The following is an 18,882-nucleotide window of genomic DNA, read 5'->3' as shown; positions in this document are numbered from 1 at the left end:
GACTCTTGATTAGAAGGTCCTCGGGCATCTCCTCGGTTCAATGCACGTGGAGATCTCCTCGCAGCTGATCGGCTGCAAGACGGTTGCCGCTGCCTGGGCAGCCGTGCACACCATGTTCGTCGTGGAGAACAGTGCCAGGGTTCGTAATCTCCGACGCTAGATCCAGGCACTGAGGAAGGAAGACAAGCCCACCGCCGAGTACATGCAGAAGGTCAAGGCGCTCGCTGACGCCATGGCCGCCGCCGGATCTCCTCTTCACGATGATGATATCATCGACTACATGCTGACCAGGCTCGGCTCAGCGTTCAACCCCATCGCTGCTTCGATGAACTTCGCGGGCATGCCTATCACATTTCCCGTGTTTTACTCAAGTGTTCTTCACTATGAGGCTTTACAGTAGCAGCAATCGGATGTCGAGGATTGGCACTCCTCCGCCAACACTGCGTCGCGACCGGTCTACAACACCAACCCGGGCCGCGCATATGACTCTGGACGCCCGAGTGGCGGTCGCCCTGCCGGCGGTTCCTCCCAACAAGGGTCGGGTAGCTACAGCCAAGGCCAGGGTGGCGGCGCCCTAGGCCGCAACAGCGGCAACGACAATGGTGGTGGCAATGGCCGCAATGGCGGAGGAAATGGGGGCGGCAATGGTCGCAACCAGCGCTGGCACCCCAGGTGCCAAATCTGCAAAAGCTGGGGGCATGAGGCGGACAGCTGTCGCAGCCGCTATGATCATGATCACCGCGTCGCCAACTCCGTGTCCTCTTCCTCCTCCGCGCATGAGCCGCCGCACTGGATCATGGACTCCGGAGCAACGGACCACCTGACGAGTCTTCTTGAACGTCTACACTTCCACGAGCGCTATGGCGGGAAGGATCAAGTGCAAGTGGCCAATGGTGCAGGTTTGTCTATTTCGCATATTTGTCATTCCACTTTAGCCGGTTCATCTCTTTGTTTAAGAAATATTCTTCGTCATCCACATATTAATCAACATCTCCTTTTTGTTTATCGTCTTGTCACCGACATGATGTTTTTGTGGAATTTCATCGTTTCTTTTTCCTTGTTAAGGACAAGTTCACGAAGAAAATTCTTCTTCATGGTTTAAGTCATGGCGGCCTCTACCCCATCCCTCTTAGTCGTGCATCATCTTCCTCCACTCGCCAAGCGTCTCTCGGCGTCAAGATCACCCCGTCCCGGTGGCACCAGCGTCTCGGTCATCCCTCAAATAATTTCGTTCGAAACATTGTCAAAAATAATGATTTAGTGTGTTCTTCTGAAAGTCGGACTTCAGTTTGTGATGCTTGTCAGCATGCTAAGAGTCGACGATTGCCATATAATTTATCTCATCGTGTCTCCACAATGCCTCTTGAGTTGATTCATTCTGACGTTTGGGGGCCTGCTATTGCCTCCTCTAGAGGTTATAAGTAATATGTTAGCTTTGTCGATGATTACACTCGTTTTTGTTGGATATATCTCCTCAAGCACAAGTCTGATGCTGAGCAAGTGTTTTACGCTTTTCAGACTCATGTTGAGCGTCTTCTTCACACTAAAATCATAGTCGTTCAGTCGGACTGGGGTGGCGAGTATCACAAATTGCACTGTTATTTTCAGCACACTGGGATCTCTCACCGTGTGTCCTGCCCACATACATCTCAGCAAAATGGGGTTGCTGAACGCAAACACCGTCATCTTGTAGAAACAGGTCTTGCCTTGCTGGCTCACTCTTCTCTCCCATTGCGTTTCTGGGATGAGGCATTCCTTGCTGCGTGTTATCTCATTAAAGGCATGCCCACACTTCTACAACAAGATACGCCCCTGTATTATCTCCTCAAGCTGCAACCCGATTACACTTTCCTTCGCATGTTTGGTTGTGCCTGCTAGCCTAGTTTGCGCAAATATAATGAACACAAGCTAGCTTTCCGCTCCACCATGTGCGTGTTTTTAGGGTATAGCCAGATGCATAAGGGATACACGTGCTTGGATCGTTCCACGGGGCGTATATATATCTCTCTTGATGTCGTTTTTGACGAGTCTGTTTTTCCCTACTCCACTCCTAGCGTCATCGTAGATGTTTCCACATTGGCTGATGTGCTCTCTTTCCCTTCCAATGAACCGGCTACGGGTGACAATTTGCGCAAATATGACTTGTCCTATTTGTCTACCCACTCGCCTGTTTTAGGCAGTTTTCCCGTTGTGGAGGAACCTCAGGTCGCGCGTGATGCTTCTCCACCCCACGCGACCGACGACGTGATCGACGTGCATGGCGCATGCACGCCTCCTGTGACCCGCTCACCCGTCCCCTCGACGGCGCCCTCGCCTAGCGCCGCTCGGGACGCCTCGCCCAGCCCAACCTCCGCCCAGGTGCAGGCAGATGCTGGCCCATCCTCCACCCAGGTGCAGGCAGATGATGCTCCGTCGACGCCAGTCGAACAGCCCGCACCGCCTTTTGTCGAGGGTACTCCTCCCCCCTTGACCGCGACGCCTCCGGCTGTTCCAGGTCACACGATGGTCACGCGCACCCGCTATCATACCAGGTGTGCGCTCGTTCCGACTAACGGGACCGTGCGCTATGATCCTCGCCGGCGCGCGTTTCATGCGATGCCTATTTCCCATCACGATGCTCTCCGTGAGACTGCCTGGCGTGCAACGATGCTTGATGAGCTTGTTGCTCTTCATCGCACCAAGACATGGGTTCTTGTGCCTCGTCCGCCAGGGGTTAACGTTGTGGGGAGTAAGTGGATCTTCAAGACCAAGCATCGACAGGATGGTTCTGTTGACAAATATAAGGCACGACTGGTAGCTCGTGGTTTCACCCAGCAGCTTGGCATTGGCTATGGCGACACGTTCAGTCCAGTTGTCAAACCAACTACCGTTCGACTGGTTCTCTCTCTTGCTGTGTCTCGAGGATGGAGCCTTCGGCAGATTGATGTCAGTAATGCATTTCTTCATGGTTACCTTTCTGAGGATGTTTATATGCAGCAGCCGCCTGGGTTTGAGGATGCCCGGTATCCCTCACATGTGTGCAAGCTGCAGCAGGCTCTCTATGGTCTCAAACAGTCTCCTTGTGCGTGGTATGCTCGGCTCAGTGCACGTCTTCTTGAACTGGGTTTTCGCTCCTCCAAAGCAGACACGTCTCTGTTTTTCTTTCTCCACCGTGACGTTCGGATCTATATGCTTGTCTATGTGGATGATATTGTCATTGTCAGATCCTCTCAAAGAGTTGTTGATGGCCTTGTTCACTCCCTTGCGGCCAGTTTTCCTATCAAGGACCTTGGGCCGTTGGAGTATTTTCTCGGTTTGGAAGCGTCGTACAATCCAGGGGGGCTGACATTAACTCAACGAAAGTATGCTTTGGATCTTTTACACCGTGTGAGTATGGAGAATTGTAAGCCCACTTCCACACTGTTGTCTACATCGGATCAGCTTGCACGAGTGTCTGGACAACCCCTCAGTACCGCGGGTTCTTTCCGGTATTGCAGTGTGGTTGGTGGACTACAGTACTTAACACTCACTCATCCAGATATTTCGTTTGCAGTGAACAAGCTATGCCAGTTCCTTTCACAGCCCACTGATGTTCATTGGGAAGCAGTTAAGCGTATTCTGCGCTATGTCAAAGGAACATTGCACACAGGACTGAAGTTTCGGAAAGTTGTTTCCACTAGCATTAGTATTTTTACTGATGCAGATTAGGCAGGGTGCCTTGACGATCGCCGATCCACAGGAGGCTTTGCCATCTTTGTTGGACCGAACCTCATTTCCTGGAGTTCTAAGAAACAGCCGACAGTGTCGCGATCCAGTACAGAGGCCGAGTACAAAGCGTTGGCAAATGGAGCTGCTGAAGCCATTTGGCTAGAGTCACTACTCAATGAGCTTGGTGTTTCACGGCAGCGTGTCCCCGTTCTATGGTGTGATAATTTAGGAGCCACGTACTTGACTGCCAACCCAGTTTTCCATGCACGCACCAAGCACATTGAGATCAATTTCCATTTTGTGCGTGAGCGTGTTGCCTCTGGAGCGCTTGAGGTCAGGTTCATTTCTTCAAATGATCAGTTGGCTGATGTGTTCACCAAACCAGCCACTCGACGGATGCTAGACCGTTTTAGTACCAATCTAAACCTTGTACTGAGTAGAAGTTCAGATTGAGGGGGAGTGTTAAATAGGTCTAGCATGACATGTACACGTATTTTATATGTATGTAACTTGTATGTGCTGGTCATTATATATAGAAGGACGTGGAGAGGCTTTGCCCCACAGAAAACCCTAAACCTATTCTTCTAACTGATATATGGCATACAGTCCACTCGGATGAACTGTTTACGATTAGCCAACACAATAGAAACGGTTCGTCTTAACAAGATGTGTGTGATACGCAACAAGCAGGTCAGTAATCAAAAGTGTGCGGAAAGCCGATAATAACACAGACAATTGCTCCAAACAAGTTGTGTGTGTTGTGGGCAAACTGTTGGTGGTAAACAATTGTTAGCGATTGATGAAACAATCACTGACGGGTTCCATAGTTTAATCTGTATGCGATGTGATTTGCCCAGTCTACACAACATCTATGCTCTGTCTACAGAACAACAATATATATACTTATAAGGACATGATTGCATAACCAAATTAAACATCCAATTACGCTATATCACAAATACCAGTAATATTACAAGGTTCAAATTCCAGCATTACAAGGCCCAAATTCAAAAATTACAAGGTTCAAATTGTTCTTACAAATCAAATTCATCTTCTTCAGATGACTAGGAAGGCGATCGGCACACACCAATGATCAGTTGATTGAGGGGAAACCTTTCCCCTGTTAATTTTTTTCCTGAAAGGAACATAAGTTGGCTATTAAATGGCCAGGCTATGACCATTGTAAAGATGTATTTTTGAGAGTTTATGAAGAAATGCAACAAAACTCCCAAGTCTATGGTTACCAGGTCGTGTGTATTTTCTATGATTTTCCATGAGGAAAATTACCAACGACATATGATTGATCGTTACATCGACACCTACGAGTTGATCTGATGGGTCATTATCTTTATTCGTGTATCCCCATACACGGATGGAGATTATATATTGGAGGTTATGAGTAGGACAAGAGAAGATAATTATTAATTTAACATCATAGTGAAAGATCTGGCCATCGTTACCTACACATTCTATCACGTGCCCACATATCTAAGTGGTTGTAGAAACTTTTTTATACTAATGGTTTGTGCCACAATCTACTAACTAAAAAGTATTTGGCTCATAAGAACCTTGGCCAGGTGAGCTCTAACCCTGAAGAATCACATTTCTGGCAAGGTCTATTGGAGTTTAAGAAAATATTTTTAAGTTGTTATAGATTCCAAATTGGTAGTAGAGAGAAAACTAGGTTTTCGGAAGACATATGGATGGGAGAATGCATTTTTGCAGTTCAATCCAAACCCCCATGCCATCTCCTCCGATTATAATATTAGAGTGCATGAGGCTTTAGTAGCTTTAAGAAACTTGATATTTAAAAGGGCTATGGTTGGAGAAAGGAAATTTGATTTAGATAAGCTTTTGGTTGTTTGTTCTTCGGTTTATCTAAATGAAGATAAGGATTCGTTGGTTCGGCTCTTCACTAGATGTGGACATTTTTTTGGTAGCTCTACGTATTCTTCTATCCATCATTGTGAGATTTGACCGTACAGATTTCTCTGGAAAGTGAAAGTATCTCTTGAGAGTTAAAACATTTATTCGGTTGGCTCCCAGAGAGAGCATTTAAACAAGATATGTCATGTTGAGAAGACGGGGAGAATGTTCTCAACAATGTCTTCAACAATGTAGGTGTCATTCAGTGCCGAAGCTTCCCTTGGCCGAGGTCGTCGTAGCTTGGTGATGGTGTCCTTGTTTGGTCTTCCGGATGACAATGCGTCGCTTCTAACCTTAGCCCTCGGGTGAGCGTCTTCATCTTCTGATGGATTGGCGCCCTTCATGACAGGGTGAGAGAACAGGGAGCCCCTTCGAAGATGGAGGAGGTCGATAATGAGTCGACTAGAGCTCATGGAGCTGGCAAAGGTGCCCCTTCAACTACGGTTTGTTCCTCCCCAAGGTCCTGCTGGTGTGCCTACGATGTGGTCTGCTCGCTATGGACGGCTTCTTCGACTTCTAGCCGAATTGCAACATTGGTTTCCTCATTGTTCGTGGTTTCCTCAAAGCCGATTAGCTGTTTACACAACAACATGTATCTTCTCGCTTTGTTTTCAATGTTGGTCGATGCAAATTTACCGGTTGATGGCTTCATTAATTCCGGACTCTTCTTTGAGCTTTCTTTCAATGGATACTGAGGCCAGGCTCACATGTTCCTTGCCCCTTGCCCCAACGGGAGTCATTCATCGTTATCCACAGAAGAAATTGCACGACAGGCAGGAGCATGCTACCAATCGAGTCCAGCGCATGATCCACTACCACTACTCTATCTAGAAAAACGACGGCGACCGAGAAGACTCGCTGACACACACGACGGCAACCGCATTTCCATCCAGAAAAAGCGACGGCAAGTCAGCACTCAGCACGGCCAAGAACGGGAATCAATCCCTCAAAAAGGGCGAAGAGAACGGGAATCAAGGCTACTCGCAGCAGCCCCAACTACTCGGAAGAAAAGAAAGCGAAGCAAGAAGGCGAGACTCCCACTCTCGCTTCGGCGCCGCACCACCTTTCCGCCGAGCAAAGCCAAGAATCCTCGCCCCGCGATCCCCGGCCGGATTCCCGATGGCCGCAGCCGCGTCCTCGCTGGCGAGGCGGGCCGTCTCCTGCCGCCGCCTGCTCCTCTCCCGCGCCTTCGCAGCCGCCGCCGCCCGCCCGGCCAAGCGGGTGCTCGTGCCGGTCGCGGCCGGCACGGAGCCGGTCGAGGCGGCCGCCACGGCCGACGTCCTCAACCGCGCCGGCGCGCGGGTCACCGTCGCGACCGTCGCCTTCGCGCCGGCCGGGGACGAGGGCCTCCTCGTGGAGGCCGCCTACGGGGTCAAGCTCGTCGCCGACGCCCGCGTCGCCGACCTCGAAGGCGAGGCCTTTGACCTCATCGCCCTGCCGGTGCGTCCACCACTCCCCTCTCCGACCACAATCTCCCCAATCAGCCTTTCCCCCTGAATTAACAACCGCCGAGTCCGCCTAACTGTTCCATTGGTGTGCGCACTCGCTGTAAGATCAAGATGCTGATACATATGGCCTGATCATTTGGTATTTCTGCTTAATTCGGTGTAGGGCGGGATGCCGGGATCAACTAATCTTAGAGAATGTAAAGTACTCGAGAAGATGGTCAAGATGCATGCAGAGAAGGGGGAACTCTACGGCGCCATTTGCGCTGCGCCGGCAGTGACGTTGGCCCATTGGGGCATGCTCAAAGGTTTAAAGGTGAATAATTGATCAACGTTTAGGATCAATTGACTGTTGTGAGGGTGGTTTTGTTGGAAAGATGAATTGCGTTCACAAATTGTTGTTGCCCTTTGTTACCTCAGGCAACTTGCTACCCGTCGTTCATGGAGAAGTTCACTGCTGAAGTGATCCCTGTGAACTCCAGGGTGGTGGTGGATAGAAATGTGGTGACCAGCCAGGGTCCAGGAACAGCAATCGAGTTTGCTCTTGCTTTGGTGGAGCAGCTATATGACAAAGAGAAGATGGAGGAGGTTGCTGGACCTTTGGTGAGCTATAAACTGCAGCACCCTATATCTGTTTCTTTTTTTGCTTTGTTACAGATTTTTTCTTTATTAATAACATGGCAATTTCAATATATGATTCTGTACAATAAAAAGGATATTGTTCACATAGGTGATACCTGGAAATTGTTAATTTACACTTAGGGTGATTTACTGTGAATCAGTTATCTGAATGGGTTATTGCTTCACCTTACAATTTACAAATAACGCACACTGGAATTATGTTTAGGTCTACAGGGCTGGTATGATCTAATGTCCTAACAGAGACACCCTTTCATCTACTATCCTTACTAGTATGTATACACGTGTGTTGCATGTCTTAAATTACAGAGTGATTTTGGTTTTAAAAAATGACAAATGTCACTATACAAGGCAGAAATTAAGTATAACAAAAGTATAAATTAATACACAATGCACTGATGGTGACAAAGAGAAGAACTAAAAAGAAGTATTTTAACCGGACCATCTCGCTTGGGCTTAAACGTCTCCTCTGCTCAGGTTGCAACATGGCCCAGGGGGCGCATTACTTATGAGCTTTTCTAGGAAGGATGCGATGCGATGGTTCTATAGGATGGAGACAGCCACGGTTTACTGTTCACCACGAATCCAATTGCTCTCACCCATTAGATTTAGCAGACCAATGGTTAGGATTGATCTATAGGTCCAATTCAAAACTGCTACACTAAATAGATAGTATAGAAAAAACTAAAACCATCTATTGATCTATGTTCATAAGATCCTATAACTTGAAGTAGTTTTTTCTGAACAATTTTCTGGAATTGAATTTTTTGGGTTCGTATTTCATCAATCTCAGTGGTGTTTTGTTTTCATTTAGTATGTGCGCCCTCAACATGGAGCCGAGTATACCAGCGAAGAGCTTAATTCGGTTGAATGGAAATGCAGTGGTACACCTCAGGTATGAGATGAAATTGAATTTCACTTGTTAAGAAAATGATATCCACGCATCTTAGGTTGCCTTCTGCTTTTCTTCCGTAGATAACTCATGTGTTTTATATTACTTCTGTTTACAAACATTTGAGCAAAGGTGACATCTTGCAGCCTGCTCCTGGGCATTCTTTCTCCATCCTCTTCCAATCTTGTGTCTGCCATAAAATCAGCGTTCATGATTACAAACCTTTGGTTAATGTTGACAGTCGAACAATATATTCACATGTTTCTTAAACCTATTAGTCATAACTACAATTGTATTAGCGGATCGTGGTTGTTCATTAAATACATATTCCTGGTTTATGTAAGAAGGAAGCGGTATGTTACTGTAGTAAATAAGTGGTTACAACGATAATTGGTGTAAGCAGCTGTAAACTTCCATTTATATGATCTATGGTGCATTTATTTGGGTAGTGTGGGGGAGGAGAGGCACATAAGCATGTACTCCCTCTCTCTCAGTTTACAGGGCGTGCGCGTACCCCTAGGTCGTCAATTTGACCAACCTAATACAAGTCATATATTACAAAAAATATACCAATATAAACTTCAGATGTTCTATTTTCAAACGGTATAATTTTTGTGTTATATAGTTTATATTATGGTGATAAAATTGACAACCTAGGTATACGCGTAGGACTTGTAAACTGAGACGGAGGGAGTACCATAGTCGAGTTACCACTCAATAGGGTCCTATATGTTCTTGTGTAGACTATTCATAGTTCAGGAACACATGTCATCAGTTGGCAACTAATTGGCTCATATGGGATTATTAAGCAAGAAACGACCTGGCATTAAATATGAGAAAATTAAAAAAATGAGTCAATAGCAAAATAATAAAACTGCAGGATTTGGTATGGTGGCCTGATGCTAACACTTTCCTGTTTTGGAGTTTAATGTGAGTTGAGTTTGATATACATGTAATTGTTTTTTCTGTGATATCCCTTGCAGGTTCTTGTGCCAGTTGCTAATGGTTCAGAGGAAATTGAAGCTCTTAATTTAATAGATGTCTTGCGTAGAGCAGGCGCAAATGTTACAGTTGCGTCAGTTGAGGATACCCTGCAAATCGTGACCCGGCGTCACAAGTTTAATCTGATAGCTGACATGATGTTGGACGAAGCTGCTAAAATGGAATTTGATCTGATTGTCATGCCGGTACATAACTGTTGAGCTATTCATTTATTTGTCTAGTGGTATTCTTAAGAGCACTTCACTTACTCAAGTGCCTATTGTATGCAGGGCGGTCTGTCGGGTGCTCAAAAGTTTGCTAGTACAGACAAACTTGTTGATCTACTGAAAAAGCAGGCAGGATCTGGTAAACCCTATGGTGCAATATGTGCTTCCCCAGCTCATGTCCTCGAGCCCCACGGTTTACTGAAGGTACTGTGATGACAAATATGCACATCACGTGTGTTAAAAACCATTATGCTCCTACGACATCTTGTTTTCATCTAGAGATAGCAGTGAAGGCATTATTCCCGAATTTTGGAGAAAACATTTTATAAGTTTTGAGCTGATCTAACTTGGAGGATTTTCCGTCATTGCAGGGGAAGAAGGCGACGGCATTTCCACCCATGGCGCACCTGCTTACAGACCAGAGCCTATGTGAGAACAGGGTTGTGATTGACGGGAATCTTATCACTAGCAGAGCCCCAGGGACTGCGACAGAGTTCGCCCTGGCCATTGTTGAGAAGCTATTTGGTCGAGAGAAAGCAGTCAGTATAGCGAAGGAGTTTGTTTTTATGTGATCACAAGCTGAGTTGGTGCTGTGTGCAGTGCAAAGTGCAAACTCTGTGGTTAACCCCGCCTCTGTGTAGATAATGCCTGCACTGGTAGGAACTGTGTGTACATTTGCTGGAACTATAGAAGCATACCGTAAACAGAGAGGTGAATGTACAGCATATTTTCCGTGTGCAACTGGAGGTATCATCTTAGCTTCGTCGGGGAAAAGCTGAGAAACTGCAGTAAGTCCCACTTTCAATTGTTAATAAGCTGTTTGGTCAAGAAAATCCGTTCGCCCGTAGGCGCATTGCAGTCGTCTGTTCTTAACACCTGTGCACCTGTGACTGTAGTTCATCTGTTTGTTTTGTTTAACATTGTGAGTTCTGATTGAATGCTAAAAAGATACATACTTGCCCGGTATATTTCATGACATAGCCCCATTGATGGCTGTGTGCATCGCTCTATGCGCAGGCCAGGGATCATCCCCCTTTTCGAGAAAATGAAATAGCCCCATTGCCAGGGTATCCCATTTTAGCGTGCTCCATGCTAGAATGCTGCCTCCATTCCAACATAGATGGTCTAGGCTGGAAGCACTTTTGCTTTTTGTTGTTGAAGTGTTTTGTTGCTTTTACTGTGGTACTCTTTGCATATCCTGAGGTTGTTGAAGTGTTGTGTGTGCGCCATCCTGCGGAAATGATGGATGACAACGACAGCACAAATGGTTCGACTGATTTATTAGCTGCTGCTTCCCAAAATTCTCAAACATTGTGGTCACTTTAAGGCTAAAAGCCAAGACATTTTCGCTAGTAATATAAATTCCAGTAGAAAAGGAAGGTGAGTACTACACTCCTTTTAAACATTCCAATGAAGACGAGTTTATTTTTGCTAACCCAATGAAGACAAGTTGACACCACGACAGCAATGCTCAAAATTAAATTCTGGAACACATGGTTCTAAAAGGGCCAGGTGTTCAAGATTATCCCTGGAGGGATTATTAGCTAGTCCCTGGTGCTGTCAGCTTTGAGCTGCTCAACCAATCACTTTTGCTTCCTTGTGATAGAAGTTGATCTATAGAAGATGACGAGTAACACTGTGCTGTTCCAGTGACAGTGATCCGGTCACTAATGTAGGCACTCGTACAAGTGCCACTTCCCAAGAATCTGATAGACCTCCTGTATGATGATGCATCCTGCAATCCAATAATGAGCCACATTTTACAGCACACGAACTGGACGGTGGCGGCAGCGGTGGATGTTGTCGGTGTGTGGCGGGGGGAGTATTTAACCAAAAACTACCACAATTCGCGGAAACGTGACAGAAAACTACCACTTTACGATTTTGTCCCGAAAACTACCACTTTTTTATTAATCCGTGGCAAAAAACTACCAAGTGTGAAAACTGCTCGCTTTGCCTGGGTTAAACGCGAATCTGACTGCCCGATCCACACATAAGCGGGCTAAAAATGCAATCGGGTCCCTAGTTTTTCTTTAAAAAAGCAATCGGGTCCTCCGCCTCCTTCTCCTCCTCGTCGCCGGCCTCCTCCTTTCCCAGCCGCTTGCCGCCGGCGGACGGGAACGGCTGCATCTGGAGGAACTTCCGCCGCGCCTTCGCGCGCTGGGCGCGCGTCATCCCGGTGCGGTTCCGCGAGACGCGGGACTACAACATGGCCGACGTCAGGGTGGGCTTCCTCGCCGGCGACCACGGCGACGGCGAGCCCTTCGACGGGCCGCTCGGCGTGCTCGGCCACGCCTTCTCCCCGCCCAGCGGCCAGCTCCACCTCGACGCCGCCGAGCGCTGGGCCGTCCTCGGCAGCGCCGGCGCCGTGAACCTGGAGTCGGTGGCCACGCACGAGATCGGCCACATGCTGGGGCTGGCGCACTCGTCGGTGCCGGACGCCGTCATGTACCCGAGCCTGAAGCCGCGGACGCGCAAGACGGAGCTAACCTGGACAACGTCCGCGGCATGCAGGCGCTCTACGGTTCCAACCCGCGGTTCAGCCTCAGCTCCCTCTCCGAGCCCGACACCTCCTCCGCCTCCCCCGCGGCGGCCTACACCAATACCAGGTCGCCCGGGAAGACGTCGACGGCCACGGCCACCCCGCTCCTATTGCTCGTCGCCGTGGCAATCCTCTGCTAGCTTGATTAAGCTCTGCTAGGTGCTAGATACATATACGATACTGTAGACATGAGTGCATGATACCGACCGGTTCCACACCGCAGCAGCAGCAGCCGTTCCTGTCCGCCGGCGGCAAGCGGCTGGGGAAGGAGGAGGCCGGCGACGAGGAGGAGAAGGAGGCGGAGGACCCGATTGCTTTTTTAAGAAAAACTAGGGACCCGATTGCATTTTTAGCCCGCTTATGTGTGGGGTCGGGCAGTCAGATTCGCGTTTAACCCAGGCAAAGCGAGCAGTTTTCACACTTGGTAGTTTTTTGCCACGGATTAATAAAAAAGTGGTAGTTTTCGGGACAAAATCGTAAAGTGGTAGTTTTCGTCCGCGAATTGTGGTAGTTTTTGGTTAAATACTCGTGGCGGGGGAGAAGGGGGGCAAAGTGGAAGGCTATCGAGCACGAAGGCGGGAGGAAGGAGACGGTCAGACCCTAAGCCTGCGGGGCGCGATCGCCGCGATGTCTGTAGCACTTCCCTTTGATAATCCATGCCAACTGAGGTTGATCGACCTGGTCAGACATGTTGTAGCACTCCCTACTGGTACAACCACACACGTCTTGGAAGGATTTATATGCTAGGTCAAACAAAAGGAAATGGATTTAGTCACCTCGCAAGAACATTTTTTGCTTGTTTAATGGATGAGGGGACTCAATTGTCCAAGCCAAACATCTTGTCACGAATTATTATAGGCTTATGAGGACGACTGGAGAATCAGAATGTCACACAGAACAGTTGATAACATAGATAACTTATTGGAGGCTACAGCCAAGGAAAAGGGTTGAAGTGGCAACATCAAGAAGTTCAGAGCCGTGCTGGCCGGCAAGATCATCGCAAAAACAAATTGCAGGGTGTATAGAAAATATATTCAATTAGTTGAACCACCCAAGTAATACATGCCCATTCATTTTATGTATACTATTCTATCCACTGGATATGTTATTCAAAAGGGCAATTTGAGGATAAAGAAGTTACAAGATATGCATAAGATATAAGATGTTATTCTACTGCAAACCAACAAGGGTAGCTCAATGCGCCAAATGCCTCGTCACCAAGGTTGTGAGAGTTTTGATTACCTGAATTTCTACAATAGAGTTGCAAATCATAGAATCGGCGTCTAATCTGGGATGGGAGGTTGAAGGATCAATACGGCGTCTATGATCGGCCAGTCAATCTAGGGTAATATGGAGACGTAGATCATTTTTCAATGTAACTGATGCAATGTTGCTATCACCAGTTAAATTTGACGATTGGGGCACTGAATAGCCACTTCTACGGTTCTACCTAATATATGCTCATTGAATCTCGGTGATGCAAAGTTTGGTGGCAAAAGTCATGCTTGCAGTGGAAAAAGTTACTGCTCTTCTTGTTTTATCTTGAGACTTGTTGGATCTTGTAAACTTTGCGTGTATACTAGTAATAGAGAAGTGGGGGAGGCCGGAGGTGTTCTTTTTTCATGATGATACCAGCGAAGTGGTAAAGAAATTCTGGTGGTACCATCTGGGGCCAGGACAAGGAAGAAGATATACCCAAACAAAGATCCAAGTCGCCAAGTAAGCAACCAAAAAACAAATCCAACAAGCAAAGCGTAGAATTTGCACAGCATGTCTTTATCCTGTGTGTCAAATTTAGAAAACAACCACGAATCAGACGCACACATATAACAAGCTACAGACGATCCCTCTTCCCAACCCTTCCCATCAAAGAGAGGTAGCTCTCCGTTCTTCAGAAACAACGGGTGTTCTTCTTCCTCCAAGCTCCACACTTCCACAGCATCCCTAGAAAAGAAACACTTGTTCTCCCTCCTCTCCTCGCAGAATTTTTCGAGGAAGAAACCACAATCCAAACGGCCTGTCGCCAAGAAACTGAGAGGAACCGCGGACACATAGTGCTTCCATCTGCGTGAGAAGAGAAGATGATCCCGTTTATAGAGCAAAGGAGTTCCGAGTTGATCTAGCTGCGCCAGCCCTCGAGCGGAAGCCCATCGATGGCGATGATGGAAGCGCATGGCGGCACGCCGAGGACCGATGCCGGCGGGAGTAGGGTGGAGTCCGAGCAGAGGAAGCTACGGCGCGTCGAGCTCCCCTCCTGGTCCTGCCCTCCCAACCGGCCTCCGGGCACCTGAGCCTGCCTGCTCGGCGCTCCGGTCTTCTGCTTCTTCCTCTCTCTCGATCTGCCTCTTTCGATTTGTGTCCTACGGTTCGTGAACAGTCTCAGGGAGCAAGCTACGATCCTTGCGCGCTTCTCCTTCTTGTGCCTGATCCTGTCCTCCGCGGCTTCAACGACAGGGCTCTGCTTTTCCTGTGATCTTGTTGGAAGCTTTGCTCCCAAGGTCCGCCATTTCTGAGGCGACTGACCTTGGGAGAAGGTCTTTGACCTGTCTGGACCACCGTGTTCTTGGGAACCAGGCCGTCGGTCTCGCTGTTGTTTCCTTCCTGTTGGCCTCCGTTGTCTGCGCTTGCGGCTGCTGCAGGTCAACATATTTCTTGGGAAACACAGGTGCTTGTGCTTCGGAGCCTGCTCCTCTCTCGTCGTTGTCGCGAAGATCTGCGACATTCGGGACGACAAAGCGTGCTCGGTTCTTGGCCCTCGTGCCTGTAAATCCTTGCTTCGCAAGCGTCGATCGAGCTTGTCTCCCCCGTGGCAGTTCAAGAAACAATATTCTGACCCCTGGTTTGCATTTCACCTCGCCGATTTCTCTGTAGCTGCAGCTGCAGCCAGTACGCTCTCGATCTTGCATCCTTTGGCCTTGTGGGACGACATGAACTCTGGCCTCTTCAGCGGCGCGGTGGGGCTCTACGATGGGTTTTACGGTGGTTTCGGCGGCGGGCATGGGCCTGAACATGGCTTTGGCCAGCAGCTGGGAGCGTCGACGTCGTCGGTCCTGCTGGACGGCGAGACGGGGGAGCTGGGCGCAGCCGCCGCCGCGGACGTGCCGAAGAGGAAGGGAGGAGGGCGGGAGGAGAAGGCGGCGACGGCACTCAGGAGCCACAGCGAAGCGGAGCGGCGGCGGAGGGAGAGGATCAACGCGCACCTGGCCACGCTCCGGAGCATGCTCCCCTGCACCGACAAGGTCAGTGCCTTCTCCTCCTCGTTGAGTCGCTAATTTCTGTATTTTTTTTCTTTTACTCCTCCCAGTTGAATTATTTCTCGTCACCCTATTTTTTTTCTTCGGAAAATGATGTTATTAAAGCATCAAGATGATACAAAATGATAAACTCGGTCTGGAATAACAAATGACAAGTCATCGAGCATATACACATAGCCAACACACACCAATAGCGGCACTAGGGCGTAAGGGATAGGGAGGGCCCGAGCCCGTGGAATACCACCCCTCACATCAACACGGTGCATCTTCTTGCCCGCAGAATACCATCCCATTCCCATTTTTATAACATTGGGGTTAATAGAATACTCACATCAACACGGTCAGGGGTGGATCCAGCCCAGCCCAGCGCCCCGGGCCCCCTTCGTATACTGTAGCAATTGCTATAGTACTTTTGCTACAGCCCACAAAGGAAATGGGCCTCGCGCCCTGGGCCTGGGCCCCCCGGCCTGGGGCCTAGATCCGCCCCTGAACACGGTGCATCTCCTTTCTCGGAAGCTCATCTCGAAAGAACCTCCAGGTTAAGCGTGTTTGGCTTAGGGTAATTTGAGGATGGGTGAACGACTCGGGTGTTGACCCAAGTGTGCATGAGTAAGGATAAAGTGTGCCGAAAAGGCTAGTGTTGGTTTTGTGAGCCTAGTCTAGACCCGGGTGGTAGCCAGACGTAGTGGTCTTATACCCGGTACCGATAGTCAGCTCGGGGGTGTTACATGCTTTCGTAGGTGCGAGCAGCATAGAAGGGTGAGTAGCGGGGAATGCGTCGCAAAGGAGCCCACGGAAGGGACAACCAGTCGGTCCCAAGACTTAGTTGCGAATGGGCAGCCGAAGATCGAGTAATCAGTCCTCCCAAGAGAAGCAGGGCATGGCGGGCACTCAACCCTAATGGGCTTGACGATCACGATTGTCGTCCTAGAAAAAATCCACCTTGCGCCCCTTAGCTCTCCATGCGCATCCCCAACAACTTTATCACCGATGAAGAGTCGAGGGTTCGGAACTCGAAAAAGATGCCCTCACGACCTCCACCTAAACCATCAAAATCGTCCCATGGATTTTTACCCCAAAGAAGGAACAGAGTGGAAGCATCACGAGAACCTCAATACAAACACATCTGGAAGAGTGAAGGATGCTCATAAACGACATCATATGCCGGATACTCAATTTTCACCTAAGAGCAAGTACAATAAGTTGGAGAAGAGATAAGAGAAGATTAGTAGCCAGCTGCGGCATGATCCCAAGACACTGTAAGATTGTAAGGTGGGCCAACTATTAACAAAATAATACACATTTAAAACTTAGTACGTTACATGTCAACTATTAGGTTGGCTCTAGATATATGGTAACTCCTCATGGAAGAATCCTTATAGGCAGCGTGTGGCTACCAGTCTGAAGGCAACTCGTCACCGTGCTGTGGCACCTGTACTCGCATGGAAGTTATGAATTATTCACCATAGACTAGGGCAGCTTGCTAGTGGACAATTGTACAACCCCATGTTGGCTAGCGGCGGTGCATACGTATCAGCCAGCCAGGCGCAATCGGCAACTCACAAAAATAACATTGGCACTTCGGTCGGCTGATATATGGACATATCTGGCATGTCCGTTGCACTTTCTTACCTTCTTCTGAGGACAACATGGCTCATTGCCTTGCGGCAAATCTTATTCTACGCCTATCGCGTAAGATAGGACCACAAATAGCAAGCCCCTTGCCTTATTAGGTATGGCCCCTTTTTTTTTCTCTCCGTCACTTCGCTGGCTTTTGTTTTCCATTTCCCTTTTTTGGTTTTCCTTTTATTTTATTTTTATTTTTACTTGTTTATTTTTGTTTTTCATGCCTTAATTTCTATTGCTAAAAATATGAAGAATTATGAAATCTATAACATTTTTCTGAAAAAAAGTATTTTTCTAGTAAACAAAAAATTTCATTGCATGAAAAATTTTTTATAATATTTTTTTTTGGAAAAACATTTTATTAAATTGAAATATTTTGAACATAATAGAAGTGACATATTTGGGCGGTCCATAGAGTCCCTCTATTCTCCGCCCATAGAAAGCCTAGTTAGACAGTATATCTACGATTTGGCCCGGTTCGTTTGGGTGGCGATCAGACGGGCGTCGCGGGACGTTGGTGCGGGTGGCCGACGTGTGAGACGCGGCAATGGAGGCAAACTATGGAGCCGAATGGACGATCCTTCAAACCCCGGCATTGCCAGCTTCCTGCTCGTACGTCTACATCGCTACATGCATGGTTACTCCCTTACTGGCTTTTGCAGATGGACAAGGCGGCGCTGCTCGCGGAGGTGATAAACCACGTCAAGAAGCTCAAGAGCGAGGCGGCGCGGGTGGGCAAGCACTGCCCCGTCCCGTCCGGCGCTGACGAGGTCACCGTCGAGGTCGTCCAGCAACCGCAAGAATCCCCCCACCACGACCGCACCGGCGCCGCCTTCCTCGTCAAGGCGACGCTCAGCTGCGGCGACGGCTGCGCGGACCTCTTCGCCGACGTGAGGCGCGCGCTGCAGCCGCTCGCGCCGAGGGTCGTCGGCTCGGAGGTCACCACGCTGGGCGGGCGCGTCCGGATCACCGTCGCCATGTCGCGCGAGGGCGCCGTGACCGCGGCCTCGGTCCACCAGGCGCTCGACTCGGTGCTCGACAGGGTCGCCAGCGCCGCCGCCGCCTTCGAGTTCTCGCCGAGGGACTCGCTCCTGGCCGGCAACAAACGCCGGAGGGTCTCCACGTTCGACTCCTCCAGCTCTTCTTGTTGACACGGCCGGCTCCACGGATTATTCGGACCGTCCAACCGACAGTAGGACGCTTTGGTGCATGCATGGTGGATCCATCCGGCTTCGCCCACAGATTGACTCTGAGCCTGCGATGCAAAGATCGTGCGACTTGACTTTTCATCGGTCGTGGCTCGTGGAGATACAAAAGCAAAGTGCCATGTGAACATTGCTTGGGTTGATTGTCTTCTGATTTGTATAAGAATTGACATTTTCCAGGCTATTCAGACTTTTGGGTGGAACTTAAACCTGTCAGTTTGTCTATTTTCTCAAATGACAGAGTTTTACTCCGCTCTCAACTGCAAATTATTCAGGATTCGGACTGAAGATGTTCTTTTTCCGAAAAGGCTGGACTGAAGAAAATCAGTACAGCTACCCCCAAAGAAGCAGCAGCAATATATCAAGATTGGCTACATATCGATTGATTTCAAATTTGTGCTCCTGCAGGTCACAAGTGATCCCTTGCATGCATCTGAAAATCTCGCACCGACGCCTAC

The 18,882-nt window shown here is 48.7% G+C and overlaps 2 protein-coding genes and 1 pseudogene across 2 annotated transcripts; all 3 read left to right on the top strand.

Annotated features, from left to right (window-relative positions):
- The first annotated feature begins 6,402 nt into the window (after nucleotides 1-6,402).
- Nucleotides 6,403-10,630, top strand: LOC109775530 (protein DJ-1 homolog A). Its single transcript, XM_020334270.4, has 7 exons — nucleotides 6,403-7,053; nucleotides 7,225-7,374; nucleotides 7,479-7,661; nucleotides 8,512-8,592; nucleotides 9,573-9,776; nucleotides 9,861-10,001; nucleotides 10,169-10,630. Exons 1-7 carry the CDS (start codon nucleotides 6,733-6,735, stop codon nucleotides 10,367-10,369), a joined length of 1,281 nt encoding a protein of 426 aa, XP_020189859.1. The 5' UTR covers nucleotides 6,403-6,732; the 3' UTR covers nucleotides 10,370-10,630.
- LOC109775541 (metalloendoproteinase 4-MMP-like) lies at nucleotides 10,513-12,562 on the top strand (annotated as a pseudogene).
- Nucleotides 12,563-12,904: 342 nt separating this feature from the next.
- On the top strand, nucleotides 12,905-18,606 carry LOC109775520 (transcription factor AIG1). The gene is made up of 2 exons (XM_020334263.4): nucleotides 12,905-15,578; nucleotides 17,882-18,606. Exons 1-2 carry the CDS (start codon nucleotides 15,267-15,269, stop codon nucleotides 18,368-18,370), a joined length of 801 nt encoding a protein of 266 aa, XP_020189852.1. The 5' UTR covers nucleotides 12,905-15,266; the 3' UTR covers nucleotides 18,371-18,606.
- Nucleotides 18,607-18,882: the final 276 nt, after the last annotated feature.

This window comes from Aegilops tauschii, chromosome 3 (assembly GCF_002575655.3).
Source record: "Aegilops tauschii subsp. strangulata cultivar AL8/78 chromosome 3, Aet v6.0, whole genome shotgun sequence".
NCBI lineage: Eukaryota > Viridiplantae > Streptophyta > Magnoliopsida > Poales > Poaceae > Aegilops > Aegilops tauschii.
This window is presented reverse-complemented; position numbering and strand designations above follow the sequence as displayed.